This window comes from Artemia franciscana, chromosome 17 (assembly GCF_032884065.1).
Source record: "Artemia franciscana chromosome 17, ASM3288406v1, whole genome shotgun sequence".
Lineage (NCBI taxonomy): Eukaryota > Metazoa > Arthropoda > Branchiopoda > Anostraca > Artemiidae > Artemia > Artemia franciscana.
The window spans coordinates 17,389,160-17,415,793 of NC_088879.1; the positions used below are offsets into that span (position 1 = coordinate 17,389,160).

Sequence of the window (26,634 nt, forward strand, 5' to 3'; positions counted from 1 at the left end):
CCCACTCGTAAGTTAAAATACCTCAATTTTTCTATTTTTTCCTCTCCCTTCAGCCCCCCAGATGGTCGAATCTAGGAAAACGACTTTATCACGTCAATTTGTGCAGCTCCCTGACACGCCTACCAATTTTCATCGTCCCAGCACGTCCAGAAGCACCAAACTCGCCAAAGCACTGAACCCCTAATCCCCCAAACTCCCCCAAAGAGAGCGGATCCAGTCCAGTTACGTCAATCACGTATCTACGACATTTATAAGCGTTTTCCAAGATTTCCGGTTTCCCCCTCCAACTCCCTCCAATGTCAACAGATCTGGTCCGGATTTGAAATAAGAGCTCTGAGTCATGAGTCCCTTCTAAATATAAAATTTCATTAAGATCCGGCCACCCGTTCTTAAGTTAAAATACCTCGATTTTTCTAATTTTTCCAAATTAACAACCCCCAGCTCCCCTAAAGAGAACGGATCCGTTCCAATTATATCAATCATATATCTATAACTTGTGCTTATTCTTCCCATCAAGTTTCATCCCGATCTCTCCACCCTATGCGTTTTCCAAGATATCCGGTTTCCAAGACTTTCGGTTTCCCCCTCCAGCTCCCCCCAATGTCACCAGATCTGGTCGGGATAAAATTTCATTAAGATCTGATCACCCGTTCGTAAGTTACAAATACCTCATTTTTTCTACTTTTTCCGAATTACCCCCCCCCCCCCCAACTCCACCAAAGAGAGCGAATTCAGTCCGGTTATTTCCGTTACATATCTTGGACTTGTGCTTATTCTTCCCACCAAGTTTCATCCTGATCTCTACGCTTTAAGTGTTTCCCAATATTTCCGGCCCCGCTACCAATGACACTGAATCCGGTCGGGATTTAAAATAAGAGCTCTGAGACACGATATCCTTCCAAATATCAAATTTCATTAATATCCGATCACTCCTTCGTAAGTTAAAAATACCTCATTTTTTCTAATTTTTCAGAATTAATCCTCCCCCTAAGTCCCCCAAAGGAGAGCGGATCCATTCCGGTTATGTCAATCACGTATCAGCACTTGTGATCATTTTCCCCACCAAATTTCATCCCTATCTCTCCACAATAAGCATTTTCCAAGAGTTATGTTCCCCACCCCCAACTCCCTCCAATGTCACCGGATCCAATCGGGATTTAAAATAATAGCTCTGAGACACGATATACTTCCAAACATCAAATTTCATTTGGATCCGATCAGTCGTTCGTAAGTTAAAAACACCTCATTTTTTCAAGTTTTTCCGATTTAACCGTCCCCCCACTCCCCTCAGATGATCGAATCGGGGAAACGACAATTTCTAATTTAATCTAGTCTGGTTCCTGATACGCCTGCCAAATTTCATCGTCCTAGCTTACCTGGAAGTGCCTAAAGTAGCAAAACCGGGACAAACAGACTGACAGAATTTGCGATCGCTATATGTCACTTGGTAGATACCAAGTGCCAAAAAAAAGTAGAAATTAGTCCTCACTTTTCACAATCTTGTTCTGGAAGATGTGCTGGGGAAAAAATATTATCTCGTATCTATTCCCCAAATAGGTGGGATTAGTCCTAGATTTTTACAAGAGGCACGTCAAGCACTAGCTTTACTTCCACCAAGCTTTGCTGAGATCGTACAACCCATTCCGGTAGACATTATGATGAAGACAAACCTGACTCGTTCCCACTCCCCCACAGAGGTCTAATCGAGAAATCACCAAAAAAGGATCACTTACTTTTGCTTCTAACTTTATGACGTATATCCATGACAATCCATGTGGAAATAGCACAACTAAGACACTCAATCTTAATCTCACCAAATTTGTCTGAAATACCATAAATGTTCTCTCAGATGCCCCGATGACAAGATCCCCCCGCAATAAAACACGTTGGATTAGTTGGTATCCCAAATTGGCTAACTAAGACGCTAGTTCTTGCATCAGAACGAGTTTAGCTAAAATCCAACCATCTTTCCTCGTAGGTATCCTGATGGCATGTACTTATCCTCGGCATATAACGATTTTTTTATCTGGAAATCCAAGGACTCAACTAGGAAGCATATTTTTCTTTCTACGAAGTTGATTGAGACCAGATCATCCGTTGTGATAATCCTCATGATATCAAGAATACAGGGTCAAGAATGAAGCAGGAATTACATTATGCATGGTAAATAATTGTTATTTTGTTTTAGTAAGTTTCAGTCATTTTGTTTAAGAAAGTTGTTGAGCAAAAATTATTTGTGTGATCCTACGTTACAGGCCATAAAGCCTTCTGTAGGGGCGGATAAAAGGGTATTGGTTTTTGCTTGCTTATATTTAAATAAAGGATCTTGGATCTATTAGACTAGAAACCATAAAAAAAAGTTGCAAAATCTCTCAGTTACTTTCGAGTGCCAGAAAAAAAGCGAATTAATAATCAAGATCGAAAAAATGAAGCAGCAAAAAATCTAGGGTTTCTGTATGTGACAAAAGGCTGATTATGAAAGTAAAGAAAAGTAGATATTACGCAGCAAAAATAAAAGTAAGGAGAGGACCATTAAATATACAGAAGTATCCCAATTAACATTAAAAGGCTTGAGAAAAATTAAATCCAGTATACTAAAAATTAAAACCTACCACCTAGAAAACAAAAATCAGATCTCTATTAAATCATCACTGTTTAGAAAAGAGAATAAAACAAAATTAAACTGTAAAAAATAGAATACAGTTTCATGTTATAATTTCTTCACAAATGTCACAACAACATTGTACCCCATAAGGGGGAGAAAAATGAACAACAAACCAAAGGAATAGTCTCCCTATTGTGAAAAATAAATTGAAATTATTAGATACGAGAATACACAAAGGGGAGAAACATGGCCTTAGAATCCGAACTGATGTGAAGCATGTTGATTTTACCCCAGATTTTAATAGGAGCAAAAAACGTGTAGACATTAATGATAACAAAGGCTTGTATAATAAAACGGAATTGATTTATTAGTGAAATAAAATTGAAAAATCAAAACATATTGACTTTGTTCCTTTATCAACGAAAGCGGATTAACATAAATATTTCTGAAGAGACGGTGTACGAAAACACAGGAACAGGTATTAATAATAACTGGATCCCGAAATCAGCTGAGAAATAAGCCAGATATTAGAGATTACCACTAAAACCCTGACGTAGAATAGAAACACTTATTTTCAAGTCAAGTCTGGATTGGAAAGTAAGTCTTTCAATCCAAAACGACTGCCATTTTAAGAGAATTCTCAAAGATAATGTCTCAAACGAACCACTTTGTTAAAAGTCATGTTAAAAACCTGGTCAGCAATACAATACTGGACAAAAGCCATGAATAACTAGGATTCGTATTGTTGTAGTGGAAATATGTATAGCCTACTGTCTAGTCTGTTCGCTTTACTCTCTAGTCGAGCCATCATAGGAAAGAACAGGTTCAAGCGCCGAACCATAATCTGAAAATGCCTCCCTCCTCTGCGCTAATTTTTCTATTTTCATCATATAAAATCGAAAACTGGAAACAGAAAGCTTGGTGAGGGCTAAGTCGATCACGACCTCAGAAGCTGGGATTTTATATACATAGTTTCTTGAACATTTCAGACCAACTGGGTATCTCTTAACAGCATATTGGCCCTGTTTTGGGCCAAAAGTTTTGGTGTTTAGAAACAAAAAATGGCTTGAAATGGAAATTTTCTGAAATGCGATTACTACTGTAATCTGAAAAGGATACTAGAACTTTTTCAGTTCCGATAAACCCTCTCACTGGCGTCAATTTGGGAGGGACTCCCTCAAGATTCTTTTGCCCCTTCCCACCTACTAGATTTTGAATAATACATTTTTTGATATTTTCACTGAAAAGGTTTTAAAAAAAAACAGCAGAATTACCCTCCATCCCGGATTAAACAAAACAAACTTTTTGCCCATCCGTGCAATTCCGTGAATTGACGCAACTGAACCCTCTCCAAACATCCTACCTATGTTCAATTCGAGCTGCCCTAGAGGAAAAAATCTTGTAGCCATTAGCTTTGAACAGACAACTTTAGACTTGATAATCTTTATCAATACTTTTTATTTAAAATTAGAATAAAATTAGAATCTATTCTTTTTATGCATCTATTACTTTTCCACTTTCGCAGAGTTTCAAACTAAATCTGCTCCTTCCAAATACATAAAAAGTCAAACAGCCAAACCCAATTTTCAATTTAAACTATCTACTTACTTTTCAATAGAGCCTAAATAAGAGATTTGAGGGGGCGGCAATTCTGTTCATTTTTAACTGATTTAGTTGTTCAATGTAATTTTCGCTCGTTTTTATTTGACATGAGATATAACCAGTGGCTCCGTTGGGGGGGGGGGGCTACATTATTTCCTCCCAATAATGCAGAGAAAAAATCCCATGACTATTCGGACATGGACCCCTCTTGCCCCTCCCCCCAGTAAAAATGCAAGACATTCGCCCCTGGATATAACCTAGGTTTAGCTTGTTTTAAGTTTAAATTCGTTCTTCACAGTTCGTGGAACAGTTTTGCTTCTTTAACTTGGCTTCCCCAAGAAATTGTGAGCTTTCACTTGATAATTTCCATTGATTCTCAGACGAAAAACCACAGGTGGTAATTAAATTCCCAGAAACACAACTTATTTCATATCTCCTTTTCCAGAGGAAACATTTACACTACATCAAAAGTTCAAGATTCAATAGATGTAAACGTATTCACCATAGCAACTCGATTTGAAGTCCCAAATGAACAGAAACTATTGGATAAATTGCAACCTTTATTTGAGGGGGATACTAAATATTGTTTGCTGTAAAGATTTAACTGAGAGGAGAAAGAGTTTATAGAGCCTAAAACAAATATTATATATACCACTGTTCTATCAATAAATTATAAGATAGCATTTTAATCGAATTCCATATCTAAGTTTATGGTTAGTTTATATTGAACGAAAGCAGTTATATCTAATTCAACTTGAATTTTACTCTGTAGTTCAATCAAAAAAAGCGTAGGGTGAGGACATGAAAAAGGAGCCCCAGCATAAATTTTCTTCCTACACAAAAGAACTGAGAACAAGGAATTCATGGTTGTCGAGTGGAGAAAAAAAAACACTTCAACGTGTTTTCGCTCTTTAAATGGTATTGAAAAAGCCACTTAACTAAAAATCAAGTCCAAATAACAACATTTTTAGTTTTTTTCAAGATAGTTTTTTTTAGTTTTTTCGCAATTTTCCAGAAAATATTATTATGTCATTTTTGAGAAAGAATATAAAGACAATTATTGCTCGTTTAAAGATACAACATTCTTATGCCTAATACGAAACCCAATAATATAATTGTGCTAATTTAGAAATTGTTGAATAAAGTTAATACACTCACCCACGAAAAAGGAGAAAAACTTACATTTATTCCAGTAACCAGTATATCATTTCTACAGTTTTCGGCTGTGTCGTGAGTACATCTGTGGCCGTCAACGCACCAATCACAAGGAAATGACGATGATACACATGCCGTGCAAGAAGTGTAAGTAGTACAATCAAAGAATGTGAAATTTGTCGTGACGAAATCAGGACCAGATGACATCCGGACTGACAGTTTTGCAGTAAAGTGCTCTGTAAAATAAGAAAACATATATAAACTTATGTGACTTCCAAGAAAACCAATTCAGTTAAAATCCAAATGTACAAAATATAAGCTAGCAGACTGTGAAGTAGAGTCGAATTTAGAAAAAGTAAAATACCGCAATTTAAAATCATACAACGAGAGTAGGATTGCTATATCTAGCTTGGGCTTCGTCGGGAAACCCTGAGTTGGGGGAGAAGAAAGGAAGAAAAAAAAACTATTGAATACCCATATGTTTTGTTTGGAGTACAGACACACCATCATAAACAACCCAGCGCTTGTTGGAAGGGGTTATAAGCACCGTTTTTAATATAATAAAATATATTATTGAACGTGAAATTTGTTTGTTAGGAATAGGGTATACAAGATATTTTTCGGGAAAATTCGTCTTTTTCTTATTTTATATTTATAGACCCCATACGAGTTAGCTTATAATTAAACCTCTACTATGAGATTGATTCCACAGCCACTAGCAACAGTCGACTAATTTCATCAGTTTAGGCCTACTTGGTAGACACCAGCGAATACTCTTTCTACAGTGGCGTCACTTCAGTACTTAAGGCAATTTTGTAACATTATTTGGCAAAATTGGATCTTGTCGGGATGTCAAGACTAAGAAGGTCAGCACAGGGACATGATTATGCTGGGACAGATTGTAAACCTGTGCGAGAGGAATCTTTTTCTACTTTCTTTCTCATTTCGAGACAGGTATTGGATATAGCTATCAATTTTGAACACAATGATATAATAAATGCCACAACAATTGTGTATAGTAGGCAGCGTAAAAACAGGACAAGAGAGTTCTGCTGAGAAATTAAGAGGCTGGTCAGAAACTAAATATATTTCCAATCGATTTCTTAGAACGTGATTATTCTTCTTGGAGAAGACAATTACGTTCAAAGAAACGTGAGTAAAATATAATAGCAAACTAGAAAGTGCAGAGTAGATAGAAATCCGAAGTGGTGCGCTATGTCTATGGGCCTGCATCCGCCGTTCAATTGTCGCTAATAATTGCTATTAAATATTCGGTTAGCTCAGGGAATATAATTGCTAACTAACAAGTATTTATTACTACATCTCACAAAAAGTAATAATAGGGTAAGAATATGGAAATGGAACCTTCAAACGTAAATAAAGAGTTAAAAGACAATTTTAAACTTCAAGACAAGCATAAAACAGCAATAAAAAACTGAAACACAAAGGTCGTCCACAATTATTTCTGAAATGACGAAATTTGCAAGTCTTATTTTTATTCTTCAAATCTTCTCGATTATACTAAGCTCATAATCCAGCAAGTATTTTCTCCTCTGACGTTTCAAATTATTCGAAAATTCCATGATCTTTTTTTAGTTAAGATGGCAGAAATGGGCTTTACATTTATACAAAGAGCAGACTAATCCGTTGGAATGGTGGATTTTATCCCAAGAAATCATAATTCCATGAGGCTGGTTCAATTTTGGGACTTATGGTCCGGTTTCTAAAACTAATGGCCCAAGCGCCACTGTGTCAAGACGAATGGTCCAAAATAGCAGGACTGACATGTTACGGCAGACGAGACAGGTGAATCATGTTCGCCACCCGGAAATTTTAAAAGAAATTCAACAGATTTTGGTGCATGTTTGAAAAATAAACTTGTTTGTTTACTGGTTTACGAAAATCAGATGTAGAAAGATGCCTTGTAAAATGCTTTTACACTACCACCGGTAACTTCGGATATTTATTGAGAAGTGCAATAGAATTTTTCTGCAAGGGGGAGAGGGGATTTTAGAGAATTTCCAGTGGGGAAGAAAGTTGTCGTGGTGGATTTTACACGGCAGGGGAGGAAGGGGATTTCCTGGCATGATCTGAAAACGGTCAGTAATTAAATGAGAAAAAAAAGTTTATTCAGCAGAAAGTAAGGAATAACATTAAAAGTTTAAACGAATAGAAATCATTCTGTACATGAGAAGCGCTACCTCTTCCTCTACCCTCGCTTTTTACTCTAAAGTTGGACTTTTTGTCATAATCCTTAAGAGAGACTGCTCAAACACAAGGGCAGTGGAATTTGAGAGAGAAGCGTTATTAAGGAATCTTAAAACTTAAGCGTAGAGGGTGAGAGTTGAGGAAGGAGTAGCCCCCATGGCTTCACCGTGAATATATAGAAGATCTGATTTTCGTTTTTTGGGACCTGTGGATAGGCCGGGTGGTGGTGGCTCAACAACCACAGAGATGCCTTCAACATACACATACAAAGAATCCGACTTTTCGTTTCTGCGATCTAAGGCTGCAATGGCTCGATGCCACAACCACAGAGATACCTTCAACATGGATGTACCGAGAGTCTAGCCTTTCATCTTTTGGATGTAAGACTATTATGACGGGACCAAGTGGCAGTCATACCACATATACAAAGATAGATTCACCATGCATGTTCTGAGAATCTTCTTTTGGGGGATGCATACACTACCATGGTTAGACCAGCTAGTATTGGTGCTACGACTGCACACATGGATTCACCGTGCATTTACAGAGAATCTGACTTTCGGTTTTTAAATCCTGACATTACGAAGGTTGGACCAGGTAGTAGTGATGCTACAACAATTGATTCAACTTCACCATGCAAGAGAAGAAACTATGGCTTTTTGCCATTAGGATTGACAATACTGTGGATGGATCAAGTGGAGGTGATACCACAACTGCAGAGATGGTTTCGTCGTGGATGTACACAAAATATGACTTTTGGTGTTCCTGATCTGATCCAGTCATACAAGATCAAGTGATGATAATATTGTAGCTTTTAAGATGACAAGAACCAACATTTTAAGGGAAACGAACAAAAGACAAGGAGTAAGAGCTTGGGATGAGGCCTGGATAACTTAAAAAGAAGAAGCCTATGCTCAAAGATCTGCTTTGGTCCGATATTGATACTTTCTTGTCTGGTTCAGTGTTCACAATTTGGGATAGTTAAATATTTTCTGAATCATATGATTTTGCTACTGAAAAAGATAATATAGGGAACAAATGTTTAGAAAACCAAAATTATTGTTTCCTGAATTTCAAAACTAATCATTCGTTGTATTATAGTTCAAATTCCTTGTAAAATTGTTGTTCTTAATATGTTTATTGTTATTCATTTCCCTTACTTAACATATTCTTTTCGCATTAATTTTGGACATAGACAACAGAAAATCTTTTTAAAATTCCTATTTGGCCCGAAAATTATATTTTTACAAAACCAGGAAACAATGCATGAAGATAACACCTTCATAAGACTCCTGTCGGCTGAACATACAATTTTCACTTTAAAATAATAATACTCACAAACAGGATGGGACAAAAGACGGGACTCGTACTTTATTCATAAAAGTTATCAGCAGTGTTTATTTGGGAAGGATTCTCCAATTAAACCGAAAAATTAAAATCCTTATGCTTAATATACAGTGAAGCAGAGAGGAAACCTTAGCAAGGTTAGGATTGTCATCAAACTACCTACCCTCGTGAAAAATTGAAAAAAGAAATGCAACCTGAACATTCATAGTCATGTCAATTTAAATCCAACTTTCACAAAACATATTCAGGAATGACATTTTGGACCACAAGGCATCAGTCATGAAAACAAGCTTTTCATCCTAGAGACTAAAAAGATAGTCTTAACTTAACTGCCTTTAAAATAATTAAAACTGTTTTTCACTGTTTGATTTTGAGATATTCAAAGTTTCAAGAATCTAAAACAATGCTTTTATTTCATGTGCAATTGTAAAATCGGTGATAGGAAATCCCATTTCAGCTTGAAACAGATACAAATGAATCTGGATATTGCTATGTAATCAGACAAAGTCATATAATCATTTTGTGGTAATTGGTGAAAATATTCATTTGGCTTTCAGTGCTGAAAAGCTTTATAAGGATCTAACAGTTTCTAACAGTATATATATATATATATATATATTCTCAATAATTCGAAGTTTAGATTTGAGAAAACCACATCTGAGGATCATCTTGTCACTTCTATGGAGCTTAGCTTTTGGCAAGTTAACAGATTTAAATTAAATTATGCTCCGCGGTAAACTGAAATGTCTTATACTGAATCGGAAACCTCCGAACTTAAGCTGTTGCTTATTCCAGAAGTAAAATGAGTTTGATTTTACGGAACTTACCAAGTTGTTTCTTTTAAATAACTGTGACTTCAACGTTCTGGATTTCGAAGAGAATTACATTTCGAATTTTTTTTCTAAGCCCCATATTTGTCTGTAAAAATAGGATCTTAGACAGGGCTTGGTAGCAACTTGTCAACCTTGGATGAACTATAAGAGCAATCTCTGGTACAAAGAACCATAAAACGTGGAGAAACTACCACCAAGACTTGTGTTTTTCTCTGGATTTGTCTCTAACGTAAAATTGTTAGGAAACAATTATTCACAAAAGCTGCATTATATCGCAAAGCAGCAGTTTTCAAATTTAGCATTTAAAAATGTATTTTTCTCATGAACATGGCGTTCAAAAAAAATTACATGGAATCTGTACATTAAATTGAGGGGAAAAACATGGTCTCGGGGATGATGCCCCACTGTCCCGTATATTCCGCACTACTCCTTCTTTTTCTTTTCACCATATAGATTTAAAAAAGTGGCGTGTCCAAAAAAAGAGCATATCTATTTACTTTTATAATTTCAAGTAATGCACAGTAGACTAATTTTGGGAAAACAAGACATAACGGTCAGTGTAGCTTCCTTATTTCAAAAATCTTTGCACTATGACTTATCAGATACAAACGCTAGACCAGTGCCATCTGGACCCTGAAATATCACGAGTTTTTTACTTCTCCCGCGTTTTATATTTCTCAAATAATCCCTCATTACCTTAATTTTAAAAAAACGTGCCATCCCCTCAAATAGATTTTCTGCATACATACATGTAATGCATATAAATATAGTTCTACAATAATTCAGCTTGTCCCAAATCCGCCATTCTCAAAATAGTAGGAATTTCTCTATTCTAACTCGATTTTTTGAAGCTCATTTTCCTTAACTCACTAACTTATATTTTTTTTCACATAGATCTGTGGCATTTGTGAGCCATTTTTGACCACTTCCGAATGTTCTATTGCTTCCAAATTTTATGAGTATATGCGCTTTCGATACAGGGCGCAATAGTAAAATATCAAAATTCCCCCTTCTTTTATGAACAAAACAACATAAACGGGTGACTGGGCACAGCAAAAAGTATAAAACAAACACTATTATATGTGACAGGGTAGCGCAGCTGTAAGAAGACTAGCCAATATCCGCGGTAACTTGGGTTCAAATTTTAGATAAAACTTTTTTTTTAATAGACATGATAACAGGAAAAAATATTTTGCAACGAGGATGCAATAAAGGAAATGGAAAGAATGCGGAATTGCCAGCCTCGAAACTAAAAAAGTATCGTTAATAATTTTGGTTTATTCTTTTTCGTTTCATTCTAATTTAATTTATTTGTTTGTCTCCGGTTTGATTGTTTATATGTGTGATCCCATACTTCCACCCTGGTTAGATCTGGAACTCGATATGGAATTTGAAATCAAACTGGTTCAAATTGAAAACCGAAAGGACATAGTAGTTAGAAATATGAAGTGTATAAACGTTTGATGACGAATATATTCTGTGATTATAAAATTGGAAGACTAAAAATCCGAAAATAATAAACTAAATAACGATCTTTTCTCATTTTCCTCAACTCATCGACTTTTTTCATTTATGCATTTATAGCTTAGATCAATTTTGAAAACGACTTTTGTAAAAAAAAATCATATATATTGTTAATTGTTCACAACCGTAACCATTTCCTATACATATATTGACATCAATTTTATTTCTGATAGTCCTTAGGATAATAACTACTGGTTTCACTGATTTGAATATCGAAACAGGTAGCGCCTACATGTTAATATCCTCAAACATTGTACACCTCAATGGATTCAACGTGACATGTGTGCATCCATTAATATTTGAGGAGGGGATAAATTCCAAGAATCACAAAAAATGAAACTATTTTCCATATAATTCCCAACCGACAGGTGAAACACACGGGTAATATAAGAAATTATAGGACAAATCAATTACCAAAACTCAAAAGGTAAGCGGTCACTTAAGGAGAGTAGCATAATTTTGCCAAAATCCTGGGGAGGGGGGGGGGGCAAAGTTAAAATCAATTTCCCCAAATCAAGTGAAAATGACAGGGAAAACTGAAAAATGACCCAAATAGGAAAAGATATACAAAAGAAAACAGACCCGTTTCTATAGATGTTTGAATTATACGAGTTTATCTTTGTTTTGACAAGATTTTTGAGGAAACTAAGTTTCGGCTGTGAGGCAAACTGGGGTCTGTGGGGGGGGAGAGGTTGAGTCAAATTAATGCTTGTAATCTGAATAGAATATAAGGAAACTCATTCAAAGTCGGAAATGATATGGTCATTAGCGCATAAGGCTAGATATTATGGATGCTAAGATTTTATCATGACTAACAGTCGTAAAATACCATTTTTCAAAATATTTATCAGCAATAAAAATTAAATTTCTAAGAAGTAATTACACGTATTTTACTGCTTATTTGAGTACGAGTGACGCAAGTGTTTAGTTGTTTGCCAACATTAAATTTTCTTCAATTGTTTCTATGATAAAAATGAAATAAAAATATGCAAGGACTACAATTATTTTTTTTTACGGCAATATAAAGATTTGGCTTGTTAAAAAAATTCTGATTTCTAATTCAGGCTTTCAGTTGTCAATCCACTTCTCTCGTTCAATATTTCTCTATTCTTCATCCTTTCAGAGCGAAACTGTAGCATTTGCCTAGAAGCTAAGACCTTATATTATTTTTTCCAAAGAATGTGTTTTTGTCCTAATTTTTTCTAGAACAAAAAACCCACGAGATACATTGGAACAACTTAGAAGCTGTAATTACAAAAAATAATGCTCAGCCTTTCTCGGGTGCTTTTGTCAAAGCTCAAATTAAAAATATGCAAGTAGAACAACACTATTTCACAATTGTATACCAATGCAGCTTAAATCAAGCGGTTGCATAATGTTTGTCATAAGAGCATGATATCTGGGGCCAATACCTACAATTCCAAGCAATATGTTGTGGATAGGGGAAAGCAGGAGCACACAACTTTGTGTCTCCGACGCCACATCGTCTGTCTTAAAATATGCATCTGACTACACGTCTCTTCTTCCGGTGGACAGGAGAAAAAATCTGGACAGAAAAATCTACAAACGTGGGGCTACAAAATAGGGGGAAAATCCACCTATTTTGAATAACATCTTTGGAACAGCCATTTTAATAGTAGATCACTAAATAGTGTAATTGATCATTATAAATCGAGGTTCAACAACTTTGTGATTCAATATGGTAAATTTCTAAAACCAGTTTGCTCAGGACTTACCATAAAAGAGAGACCCTGCTAAAAAGGGAGGGCATCGCAAATGCACACAGCTAGAACAGTAGGAATAACTTAAACACAGGAAAGGGATCCCCCCCTCTAAAGATTAGGCATACATGCACCTGTGTTGTGGCAAATGTGTAGTTTGAGGAGTGAGTTTTCTTTAAAAAGAATTTTGTATACAATTATTCTAACGTTTGAAGACATCTAAGTGTTTTTATTAAAATTCCACACGGACTCAGTTTATGGAACATTTTAAATAGGGGGTTCTTTTTGTCTGTAACGGCAGTGTTTGGGTTGAGATGGATTGAAGATCAGGAGCAAAATTACGTACTTCAATCTGAATATCCAAATTTTAACTTAAAAATCTAGAAAAAAATTCTTTATCATTGATAAAAGGCAATGGTTTGTAGCCCATAGTTTGTTGCCCCGTGGAATAAATTCATTGCAAAAAAGAAGATTTCCCAGAAGTTCTCGTCGTCTACAATAGCCCCGTGTTAAACAGAGTTTATTGCAATTGATAACAATTAATTGCAATTACTTATTGAATAAGCGTAATTACTACGCTCTATTAAACGCAATTAGAACATCAAAATTGATTTCCAACGAGAAAAAAAAACCTTGAAAAACCCATAGGACCTTTGATACTAACTGTTATACAAATGGATAGAATTTGCTATTTTTAAAAAAGAGAATTGTAGCTTCTTGAACTTGAAATAAAATAAGCAAATAACTAATTGCAAAATGTTTCAATCAGTGTTTTTGAACGCAATTCAATAACTACAATTGGTTACTGAATGCTAACAAAAATCAATACCAATAAGCTTTTGTAAATTATACTGATCAATCAAAATAGCCAAAAGCAAAAGAATGAGACAGTTTCTCTTCAGGCCAAGGGGTTTATATGATGTCTGCCATAGGCCGTAAACGAACATGTGCATCCAGGCTACCTCCAAGGATCTCCGGTTTCACAGCCCAGGTCTCATGTGGATAGGAAACAATTTACCTTCCAGTCGCATGAAATAAACTAATCGCACAAACGTTTTTCCTATACTGGTCTGTGACAGCTATATTCTGTAATATGAATCGATTAGAGTAATCGTGAAGCTAAAGGTCGAGAAAGTCTCCCCTCTGGGCTTTCACTTAGGAAATTAAATGCCTGTAGTTGCAAACAAAACGCTTGAATACGTCCTCTTGTCGGCAAACATTAGATTTGAATTCAGAATATCCCATTTAATTAAACTGATGACTTTTGTTGATAGGTTTTAACAAACTCAATGAGATTTGGGTTTTGAAAGACTTTCGTCATACATGCCTATTCCCGTCTATCTATATACCTAGTCTCTTAGAGGGAGCAATAATTGTACATGTATTTTTCTCGATATCGGCTTGACAATTTTCTCTGAAAATTGACATAATAACCTTTTCTGACTTGAAAAGACGATCTAAATAGAGTTAGAGAGAATTCTTTTTTGTTATTAACAGTGATGGCATCGAATATTTTTTTGTGACCATAACCTCATGCAAAATTAAGCAAGATGGCAAAACGGACTCCGCGGTTAGAGGACAGGCGATAGTGCAAATCACAACAAATCCGGGAAAAAATGACGCACAAAGAAATCTGCGGTTAGAAGACAAGCGACTATGAGAATCACGCTGAATCACAAACGAAAATTATACAGAACGATATATGTGGTTAGAAGACACGCGACAATTAATGAATGAGCACTTTTCGTTTGGGTAAGATACAAACTCGGATGATATAAACCTAGCTTGATGATGCTTCAACAGAATTAAAGGAAAAAGAGATAAATCTTTTTCGCCACTTTTCTCTTTTTAATTTTTCCATATTCCGTTTATTTTTTTCTATACAAAAGGGGGAAACCGTCACCTAGTACCTCTTTTAAGAAGAATGACAGACATTTCAGAATTTATTAATAGATCCCAAGCCGAAATCATTTAGACAAAATTTCAGATCATTAAAAACTAAGTAAGTTAATCGCTGATCTAATGAATTAATACATTATTATTAAATTCAAGGGGGGAATTATCCAGATCCGAATAGATTAGCTCTTCCATGACATCCGAAGAAAGAAGAGAGATAAAAAGACATTTAAAGTCTTGGTCTGCAAATCGATTATCGAAGAGGGGAGAAAGGAATGGTTAACTTCACCAGCGCCTTGATGGTTGTCTCTTGTACATCTACGGAATCTTTTTCTTTATTTTAGATTTATATGATTATAAACCGTTTTATGTTACTGATTTGCAATTATATATAAACTTCCGAAATTGCGATATAAACTCCTGAAATTGTACCAAGCCTGGTATTAAAAAAAAACAAAAAAAAAAACTAGTTGCTATAATTCCAAAAACTTCAAATGAAGTAAAACTCTACTTTCTGTTACAAAAAAAATTTTTTTACATAAAAAAAACTAATGATGAATTTTAACCAACAAAAGGTTGAATGTTCAATTAATCACACTTTTCTTGCGCTTTTCCTAACAAACCGTGTGATTCTTCTTCAAGATACAACATGCTGAAGTTTCTGACAAATACTTGAAGGAGAGAGGGGAGAGGAATGACTGAGACTCACTTTGTGCACCCAGGTTTTGCTTGCTCACACCAAATCGGGACTTGGGTCTTTTTTTCGCGAAGTCATTATCCGCTTTTTCTTCCCCGATGTGTACCACAGCAATGAACTTGTTAATAGATCAAAATTTTAAAAATAGCGTGTCTTATGAACGAATATTTGCACAAAAAACTTATATCATATGTTTTTATCATCCGTCAAATCTTCTTGCGTTAACCCAACTTTCTAATATTACTACTATGAAAGAAAGATAAGTTAAGCTCCAGTTTTTTCATCAGTAAGAGAACTATTAAAGTTTAGGAGTCATATGCAGTACTTTTTCTATTCCTCAGTCCCTGAAGTTGAGAATGAAATGACAAACTCAATAGAAATTACAAACAAAAATGTTTCTTAATAATACATGGCATCCATTAGTAAATCGGATTTTTAGAGATGGCGAAACGAAATCTGCGGTTATAAGACAAGCGACAACGAGAATCACATCGAATCGCAAACAAAAATAACGCACAACTAAATATATGGTTAGAAGATAAGTAACAGCGAAAATCACAACTAACTGTAAACGAAAATGTCGCCAAGTCGGATGTTACGCATCAAATAGAATCTTGGATCCCATAGTCCTTTATTGGATCCCAAAAGACGAGTAAATTCTTTATTCAAGTAAAATAACTTGACAATAGAACCTGCGATTATCACGTATCTTAAGGCCTTTTAGGTTTTAATTCAACTTTAATTGAAACTGGTGCTTGTTTGGTTGTCTGTTTGAGCAGAATTTTTCATTCAAAAGCAGAATCACAGCTTGAAGAAACAAAAGCTTGGCGGAAAATTTCAGATAGTCGTCTCTGACTTAGAGCATACAATTCCGATTGAGATCTTGACCCTATAGACTTTGGCTCAAGGATAAGAGAAAAATATCCCGTTTGCCCTAGGCAAAATTCAAACACAACTTTCTGACTTGTGATTTCATACTCATAAATCCATCCTGAGGTCCACACTTTTCGTAAAAATCGTAGAAATTAAATCGCAGCCCCTTTTTCGCCATACGCTGAAATCGGCGTCAAAGGAGAAAAAGTACACAATTAAATAACCTCCTTTCATATGTGTCGAAAATCCCTTGATTGGTTCATAGTAATTTCCATTCGTTTTAAGTTTGACTGAACCTTTTAATTGAAATTGTGCTAAAATCAAGTCGTATTTGTAAAAGATTTACGTATTGTATTCTGACTTTAAATTTCTATGTTGAGGTTGGAGAGCCTCGAATTTGTAATTAACAACCTCAGAAACCCCTGTAACACCGATTTTGGTAAAAATTAAAGCTGTTTAGTGAAATTTACAGTTAGTTCATATTGTTTTAGGATGTGCATACTGCTATCCCAAAGTAAAGAGGGTACAGGAGGGAGCTTTGTACTATCGACCAGAGGGGTTAAACAAAGAGCGTGTGCACATTCAACCAAAGGAGGGCAGACAGATCATAAGACTACAAATGGTCTACAAAGGTTAAATCGGAGACTTCTTGTAAGCACTGTTTACCAAAGTCGGTCCGAGACGGAGCGTGTGGAAAGTTCGACAAAGGTGTCGAGCACTGAGCACATTCACTGTTGACCAAAGGGACAGGATATCGAGCGTAAGCGTTCTTAACCACTGGAATTCAGACACCAAGAGTACATGATGTGGTGACAAAAAGAGGTCAGAGGCAGGACGTTTGCGCGGTTGAGCAAACAGGGTCAGAGACTAAACTGTAAGGAATGATGACCAAAGGGGTGGAAGACTGAGCGTAGGCACAATATACCAACAATTCATCGAGTAACCTTGAGTTGAAAGAATAATAGGATACTTGCATTTGGGAACTTTGGAAGTTAAAGGGGGACAGTTCCGGATTTTCATTTTGGGTCCTTCGATCCTACAGTGCGTAACGCTAGCATTTACTAAGTCGTGTTGTACGCACCGAAGCCAATAACATACACCCTGGATGCAAGATAGGTGCCCAACGTCATGCATACCAACGATATAGTGCGTTTTCCTAAATGTTCTTCACGGCACTATAAATTAAATTTAGTACGGGAAGTTAGATCATATATGGTTATCACGTTTAGTCGTTCAATGTCTTGCTGCAATAATCCAGGCAAACGATCCTAGGGATCTCAAAAATTGCTTTGAACGCGGTAAAAGACCCATCCTCCCTGAAAAGAATCTCTGTGGGAATATGTGGAGGTACTGTCTCTTCAGAGAGACAGAATCATCATCAAACAATTTCAACCTGCCCTTACTTTTGAAATGTTCATTCAAGTGCCTGTAATATAATAAGCTTACGGAATATCAAAGTATGTTGCCAAGCCGATCAGAGAACATAGGAATCCAAAACTTAATCTCTTCTCTTCTCCCTAGAACAGCGGCTGAAAGATCTCCCCTTTAAATGATAGAAACATCTGGAATAATCATCAATACCAATCCGCAAGGCAAGTCACAGAGGGCTTCTTTTTAATGAGAGCCTCATTCACAATTTGCGAAGAAGAAATAAGTAGCAGACCATTAATCAACATTTTTTAATGTTGGTAACTATTATTGTAACTATTATACAAATTACCGTATAGTATAACTATTAAACAAATTATGGTAACTATTATAACTGTATTTAGTGAGAATGGGCAAGGTTTTCCCCCAAGACCAGTTTAAAAGAAAACTCCCACCCAGAAAATAATAGAAATTTGAGACTAAGAAATGTTCTTTTTGAGATACAGGGGGGAAGAGTCTTCAGACTCACCCCTCAAAATTTCAAAAATTTACCTTTAACGTCTTGTAATTTACCCTGTTAACAGTATTTGAATTTAACAGTCGGATCTGTGCGCATAGATCATATTTAAACACCTACATTTCCATTGCTGAAAAAAAGTAATAATTTGAAAAAAGTTGATTGACTCGGCGAACAGTCTTTCCTAGCCTCTTTATCCTTATAAATCCCTTAAAAGAAATGATCAATGGACCTCTTCAAATATATAAGTTCTATATTTTATTCGACATATCGTCCCCTGAGAGCGGTTTTGTCGTATCTGCAACTTTTTCGGGAAGTGGAATTAAGACTGCCATCTAATATGAATTTTTTTGCCCTATCCTATTCCGTCGACCATTTTATTGTATCTCATCTAGAAGTGCCTCAATTTTAGATTTCTCGTTTATCGTATCTCACATTTTGCCGTTTTGCTAAGAGCGGTTTTGTCGTATCTCATACGGGAAAATTACATGGGCATTTTGTCGTAATTCCATCGACGTATACTTTTGAAGAAGAAAAGATTTGGTAAAAGTGTCACAATGAGACACAAACGGACATTATTTACATTTGCACAAGCTGCACAATATTTACAGGAATCCAGGTACCTCATTTTTGTGGAATTGACTAATATTTTGTTCCAAGAATATAATGTATATTATATCTTATATTATATATATTATATGTCATATTGTACATATATAGAGTATAATTTGATATGATCAAATACCTGATTTGTCATGATTTTTGTTGCGTATCAGTGGTCAGAATATATCTTGGCTATGATCGTATTTTGGTAGTGCTTCCTTGTAATGCAGCAGTCTGTCGGTAAGTTCTTTTGCAGTTCATATTATTGACTTACAAATAAAGTGAACATACCACTCGATGCCTTTTTTTATGTTCTTTATAATTACAATAAACGTTTTTATCGCAAATTCAAATTTAAACACCTTTTGACTTCACCTAACTGACCCAGCCTAGCCTAACTAATCCAACCTAACCTGACTATAAATAATGTTGGCGCTGAGAAAACGTAGCATTATTTTGTCAAAAACGACCGAAAACGCATACTTTAATTGAAAATTCGGCTCCAAGGAAGGAGAAAACGGCAAAATAAAATTTATTTATCCAACTTAATCGTTGAAAATTGGTGCTTGCGGATTATATAACATTAAAAAATGGATTTATAATGAAACAGCAAGTTTCTCAAACAGTCTGAAACAGTAAGAAAATCAATGAGGTATACTGTTGCATTTGGTCTGAGTTTGAGGCTGGACGTGGAGCAAACGAAATAGCTAGTGGACTAGTGGCCATACTGGAAAAAGTCTTTGATACTTACCCTGATATATGTCATTTAATTACTTGGTCGGACTCCTGCGTGTCCCAGAACCGAAACTCAATTATAAGCTTTGCCATTCAAGATGTTCTAAGGAAATTTCAACGCTTAGAAAAAGTGGTTATGAAGTTTTGTGAACCAGGTCATTCGACTATACAGGCGGTTGATTCTGCACATAGCACTATTGAGCGGTGGCTAAAGCACCTTGATTTGTTTTCTCCATTAGGTGCGGTGAAAAAGTTACTGAAAGTAAGAAAGACACTTCCTTTGAATGTCCTACTAATGACCCACTCAAAGTTCTTTGACTTGCAAAAGCCAGCAAAGCTGTACAATTACTCGTTGGTACCGTATTCATAGGTAAAACAACTTGGGTTCCGTCAGGATAACGCTAAGAGAGTTTGGCTCAAAACTTCCTTCTCTGGAGGCTTGCAAATGGCAACTATATCACAAGAGTGTACTTCGGTTGTCCGTGTTGTTGAACGTTTTGTTTCGCCCAACTTTGTGGCAAAAATATTGACCTACCTGATACGAAAATCAAAGATGTCAAGTATCTCCTGAAGTTCATCCCCAACCAAGACCAGAAGTATTTTGAAACAAAGATTGAACAGTAGTACAAGGCCAAGGGGGCTACTGAACGTTTGGAAGCCTCTCCGTGTGCGCGAGATCCATGTCCAGAGGAGGATTCCATTGAAGCAAAACGGCGGCCAGCAAAGAAACTCAAGAAAAATGAACATTTCTGACGTTTTTGTTAATGTTATACTTTTTCAAATAGCATTGCTGCATCAGAACTCGTTTGTCGTACCTTCATGGTGAAAAGAATAGGCAGCCCACAACACTTTGTCGTATCTAAGTTTACTAAAAATTTCGGTAAGGTCGGATTGTCGTATCTGTATTTCATTTCAATTTTTAACAATGAAAACTTCACCCTTTTTATCTAATATTCGGGAGACCCTCCTAGTTATTTTTTCTCTTTTTTTTGATGTATGCGAAAAAAATCGGTTGTACCGTGTAAGTTCCAGCAAATGCGAAATTTTCAAAGTCGTTTTTCTCGGAATTTTGAAAACCTTAGTTACGACAAAACCGCTCTCAGGGGACGATATATCGACATTCACTTAGTTTCAGCGTATCTCATTATTTCAGGCAGAAACTCTATGGACCTTGCGGGTCCTAGGGTTCAAGGTAGTTAAATTAACCAGAATCCAAAAAATCAGGATGTTTCTTTACTTGGAATCTATATTAATTTTTAGAAACATCTTTGCTTCTCAAAATGATGCTACGGTCAAGTTTTATTAATAAATAAAACAGGTTCAGAAGTTGGTCAAAAACCCCAAAATAGACAAATCGAACACAAAATGTGGTGAATTGGGAAATTAGTGCATTTTGCATGGGTAAAGATTCGAAAGAGCCTAGATACGTTATAAACTAGGTCACGAGCAGTTTCAACCCCACTTTTCATTTTATTGTTCTTAGTGTGAACTGACTAGGAATGCATCAAGGAGGATTGAACTTCCTTCCCAAAATTTTTATTTGACTCGTAAAAACATAACAAAAATGAATATAAACACATTTTGATGCATTTTTTAAAGCTAACTCCCCCCCCCCAAAAAAAAAAAAATTTGAATACGGCCCCGGAACTGACGCTTCACAAGCAAGGCATAGTGAATCCCCTGATCTGTTCATACAGTGCCAAATTCCTAATGACCGGTAGCAATATCACGTTCCCATTTAAGGTGATAATTCTAGTCGCTCCAAATTCAAAATCGGCAGCTTTAAATCTAGCCACTGTGACTTCTATCTAACTTTTAAATTCTATCCCAGATAGTTATAACCTAAATTGTTCATCAAATGTTTGCTTTCAACTCTTTTGAGACTTAGTGTACCTGATTTTCCTTTGTTATCCTAACCTGATCGCTGTAACTTCAATAATATGTCTCTTCTCCTATTTCTTAGACTCCTATTTAGCCCTACTTTTCAATCTCCAATTATTCCCTATATTCCGCACTCCCTTTTACTTGTCCATTTCTTTCTCTCGCTTTAAAGTTTTGTTTTTTGATGGAGCTGATTTTTCTGTACAACTGCCTACAATTGATGTGAGAGAAGACTAACAGTGTTTTTAAATGGTATTTAAATAAAAAAAAAAATACGTATTTTCAACTTATAGTAAGGAGCAACTTTAAACATGTAACGAACAGAAGTTGTTACGTATATGAAGGGTGATACTCCTTTACCACACCCGCTCTTTACGCTAAAATGTTGTAATACTTTTAAATAAAGCTTCTTATTGTTCTAATTAAACGGTGTTTCAGGGGTGATTCTTGAGGAATTGTGATAGAATTCAAACTTCAGCGAAAAGAGCAAGGGTATGTGGAGGGGTGACCTCCTTCATATACGTAACAATTACTGTTCGTTTTAAGTTTAAAATTGCTCCTTATTTTTAATTGAAAAAGTTGTTTGTTTTTTATAGTTTAATTTCTGATCGTTTTTTTTAATACTGCCGGGAAATCTGGCTACTCGTGCAAGGAAAAATCCCTCCTCCCAAAGGATTTATTCTCTAGACAATTCAATCCTGGTGAAAATTTACAATGGACAATTACTTTAACATCTCCATGCATAAAATTGAGTCGGCAATGAAAAGCAAGACATCGTATACAATGGGTAAATTTTGTAACTTAAAGACCTTTACCCGGGGGCTGTGAGGGGACTTAATATCTACAAAGGCATGACTTAAGGACCTTTCAACTATGCTGAACAAAATAGCTATCTCGAAAGTTTGATCAGATGATTTTGAGAAACAGGGCGTGGGAGGCGGCCTGATTGCTCTCCAATTTTTTTGGTCGCTTTAAAAGGACACTAGAATTTTTAATTCCCATTTGAATGAGCCCTCCCACCATATTCTAGGACCACTTGGTCGATAATCCTGGGAAAAAAACAAACAAAAAACAACACATTTTTATTATTTTTAGATAGGTGCTTGAAATCTCTACAGTAGAGTTATCTGATACGCTGAATTTGATGGTGAGATTTTTATTAAGATTCTGAGACCTTTGTGGAGTGTTTCCCCTTTTTTTTCAAAAATCAGGCAAATTTTCTCAGGCTCGTACCCTTTGACTGACAAGACTAAACTGAATGAAACTTATATATGAAATGAAAATGAATGAAACATAAAACCCCGATTCTTTTGACATATCTATTGACAACAAAATTCTAGTTTTTAGCGTTTCGGTTAATATTGAGCCGGGTCGCTTCTTATAAGTAGAAAGACTTATGATATTCGTATATCATTATATTCGAAGGACTTCGAGTCTATTCGAGTAATATTCGATAGAGTTCTTATAAGTTCGTCACCACGAACTGTTTGATCAAGCATGTGAGTATGCAAAGGAAAAAAAAAAATAAGAAAAGAATAAAAAGAGAAAATGTAAAATACAGGTAAGCTTGCATATATAAATATTTTGTTTTAAAAAGAAATCTGAAGTAGAAATCAATAGACACAATTTAGCACAAAAAAAAACTTGATCAACATCGGGAATGCGAGACAGAGCTGTAGACGGAACAAATTTTGACATCATCATGTTGTTTGTTTCAGGTATCCTGAATGAGAAATCCTAAATAAACAATTCTGTCTATGTGAACCGAATGTTTGTTTTGCATTTATTTTAAATGAAATGTGTAGAAAAAAAACTAATATTAATTTAAAAAGAAAAAAAATATGATGAATCACCCAAAAATAATGTGGATTTGTAAAAGAAACGAATATATTCCAGAAACATCTTCTTGTCAAGATAAATTTAACTTTAACAAAAGCAAAAAAGGGTAAAAAATTAGCTTCTTATCCAATAAAATAAAAAAAAAATATTCCTAAAGGTTCAGCCAGGACCAGGGAGCAGAAGACAAGGGACATTTACAGTTTTTTTAAGAGCACAATTGAAAGATTTGCAGCAAGACTATGCAGGATTTGCAGGTTTACCATGTGTATGTGTGTGCGTGTATGTGTGTATGGTGCGTGCGTGCGTGTGTGTATACGTGCGTGCGTGTATGTGAGCGCGCGTGTGTGTGTTTTTTTCAATCATCTTTTGGAAAGGAAAAGGACAACTTAACAATAGTGTTGACAAAATCAGAGAAATATAAATTAACAGCCTCTGCAACAGCGAGGGGGAGTAGGAGCAAGGTGGGGACAATATTTATTTAGAGGGAAAATTGCGGACACATAAGCAAGGCTCTCCCTCCAGTTCAGGTGATTGTTACAATGTTAATGTAATTTCAAAAAATACTTTTTGTTGTTGACAAATTCCGGTCTTTCCCTAAAATAAGATTCACACGTACATGCATGTTAGGAAATTTTAGCTTTGTTAGGTTAGTTTCGTTCCTCATTTAAATTTATTAAACGTCTTATTACTAGGCTGGGTTGTGAGAAACCAGCAGTCCACGGCTATATGCCATATATGACACGCTACATTTTTATTTCGACAACATATACACATTTTGTATAATAATTGGAGATGTACGCTACTGTAGTTTTAGGAACACCCAAGCTTACCGTCTGCTATGCTTTACTGTGTTATAAATCTACAGATTTATAACAGGCAATGCATGATTCACGTTCCCGTCAATGTATCCCTAATTTTCAATGCGCAGTAGGATTAAGTCCCAGAAAAAATCTATCTAATTGGTACAAGGGAGTTTTTACTCCCCATCACCACCTGTCCTAAGTACAATTATAAATAGGATTACGAACATAGGATATAAAAGATAATAATAGTAGGAGACTGAAAAGAGATGGTTCATATCAAAAATTTCTCGATTACAATTTATTATTGACTACAATACATCTTCATGCCAAGCCTTACCAAAAGACGGATAGGGGAGGGTAAGATAAAAGTTCCCAATAGTTCCGTTAAAAGTTTGCAAGGATTAAAAAGATGTTATTATACCATAAGCATTTTTCAGAGGAGAGGAAAACTGAAAATACGTTTATTTTTTTGTGTGTGTGTGTGTGTGTGTGTTACCCATAAAACCCATAACTACCTATTGTTAATAAAATCAGAAGAAGAAAAAAAAGGGGGGGGGTAAAGCTCTGTTCAAGACTATTTTCGCAAGAGAGGAAGGGAGAAATATGTAAAAAAAGAACAAACTAGCAAAAATCAAGTAACAAACCAAAATAAAAGAAACTACAGAAAAATATGAAACAAACAAGATATCAGGAAAATGGACATTGAATCCAATCGAATTCAAGCAATTGGACTTAAGTTGGATTTAAGCCAAGTGTTAAAACACCTTTTAACATTTTAGAAGCCAAGTTTCCCGTTGACAACTATATTTATACAGGTTAATACGGGATAGTACTGTCACTAACCGTACAGCCAGCACTGACTAATCTTGTAACAGACTGTAAAGAGTGGCCGCCTTGGTGTGGAGCGGCGTGATGAGTTTTGTCTGTCATTTGTTTGATGTATCAGTTATTCAAGTTTTATTCGACCGAAACTTCATAGTATAAAAAAAGCAGGAAAGAAAACTGTAGAAATCATTTATTTTTAAAACCAGCTCACTCTCCAACAAGACGTTCTAAAACAAAACTAAATTTGGTCCCTTTTTCTCACAAATCTCTAGGATATTCTCCTCAAGGGGAAAATTGAAGCCAGAAAAAGGGGGATCATTCAAAGACATGGGCAGATCAAAAGGTAGAAGAAAGCTCAGGAGAAACGTTCTAATAAGACTCGCTTCAAAAAACAAGTGGTATATCTTCATTTAGTTCTAGTGGAACAGATTGAAGATCAAAAATAAGAGTCTCAAAGCACTGAATGGAGTATTAAGAAGAAGAGCATTCCTTGTCAAATAGACATAGTAATGACTAAATCCACTTCCATATATTTTCGTTCAATAGATTTTATACCATGAACAGCCATTGAAAGATCGAGGCATCAACCTTGAAACTGACATTTGTATCCATGACAAGAGACTACTTAAAACAGACGAATCTTCAGAAACATACAAACAAAACTTGACATATAAACATAAATACTTACTAGAGATGGGTGCCCATAAGGGGGAGAGGGTAGGTGGGAGCGCCAGCCCCACCTGGCTGAATGACGCTGCCTTATATTTGTATATTTTTGTTTTGAAATTTCTATTACACAGCTTTGGAAGTGCCAATTAAACGAGGTAAGCCCCCCCCCTAAAATTCAGCATATGGGCGCCTATGCTACTAGAGACATATGCTCTTCATCAGTTTTGAACAAGAAATATAGATTAATGAATTTAAGGTGTAATTTAATGGAATTTGAGGCACATCAAGGTAGATAGACAACATTCGAAGGATTTGGCTTTTTTTAGTATTTACGAATGAAGGTAGATAGACCTAGCCAGATTAACCTAAACTAAAATGTTAGAGCGGTTAAAAATTTATTCGGCCTTGCAGCCGAAAAAAAAAACTTTAGCGTCAGTATTACTGTGATCAAGCGGTTTCAGTCAAATATTATATAAACAGAGTTTTTCATGGCCCAGAATCTGTAAATTAACACAGTGTGGGGTTTTCTGTGTGTGTGTCTGAGATTTCAATTTATTGCTAAAAGGCTAATCAGTAGTTCTTAATGAGCAAACCAAACTATATTGCATCAAATCTTTTGTAAGAAAATTAATCATGAAACATCATTTTGAAAATTCAGAGGGGTTGACAACTCATTTTCGTAGTACTATTCATACGAACGGGCAAATCTTGAGGGAAGGAGGGAGGGATGGAAGTACCAATCGTACCAATCAATCCGAGAGCATCGGTTTGTGTCAGGTTTAAAAATTGATCAGAATGATTCTGTTATATTTAGAATTAATTGCATAGCTCCATAAGACTTAAAACCATAAGTTCTTAAAAGTCTGAACGTACTTTCTTTTTGCGTAAAGATATAGCTGAAATTTCGCTAAAGTTCCCGGAGAACTGCTGATT

The 26,634-nt window shown here is 35.7% G+C and overlaps 1 protein-coding gene across 2 annotated transcripts in view; it reads right to left on the reverse strand.

Moving 5' to 3' along the window:
- Positions 1-26,634, reverse strand: part of LOC136037941 (plexin-A4-like) — a 317,250-nt gene that overhangs the window by 134,228 nt on the left and 156,388 nt on the right. For both annotated transcript variants that reach the window (XM_065720812.1, XM_065720810.1), the window contains exon 8: positions 5,390-5,598. In XM_065720812.1, coding sequence (XP_065576884.1) covers positions 5,390-5,598 — 209 coding nt within the window. The remainder of the gene's footprint in view (positions 1-5,389; positions 5,599-26,634) is intronic.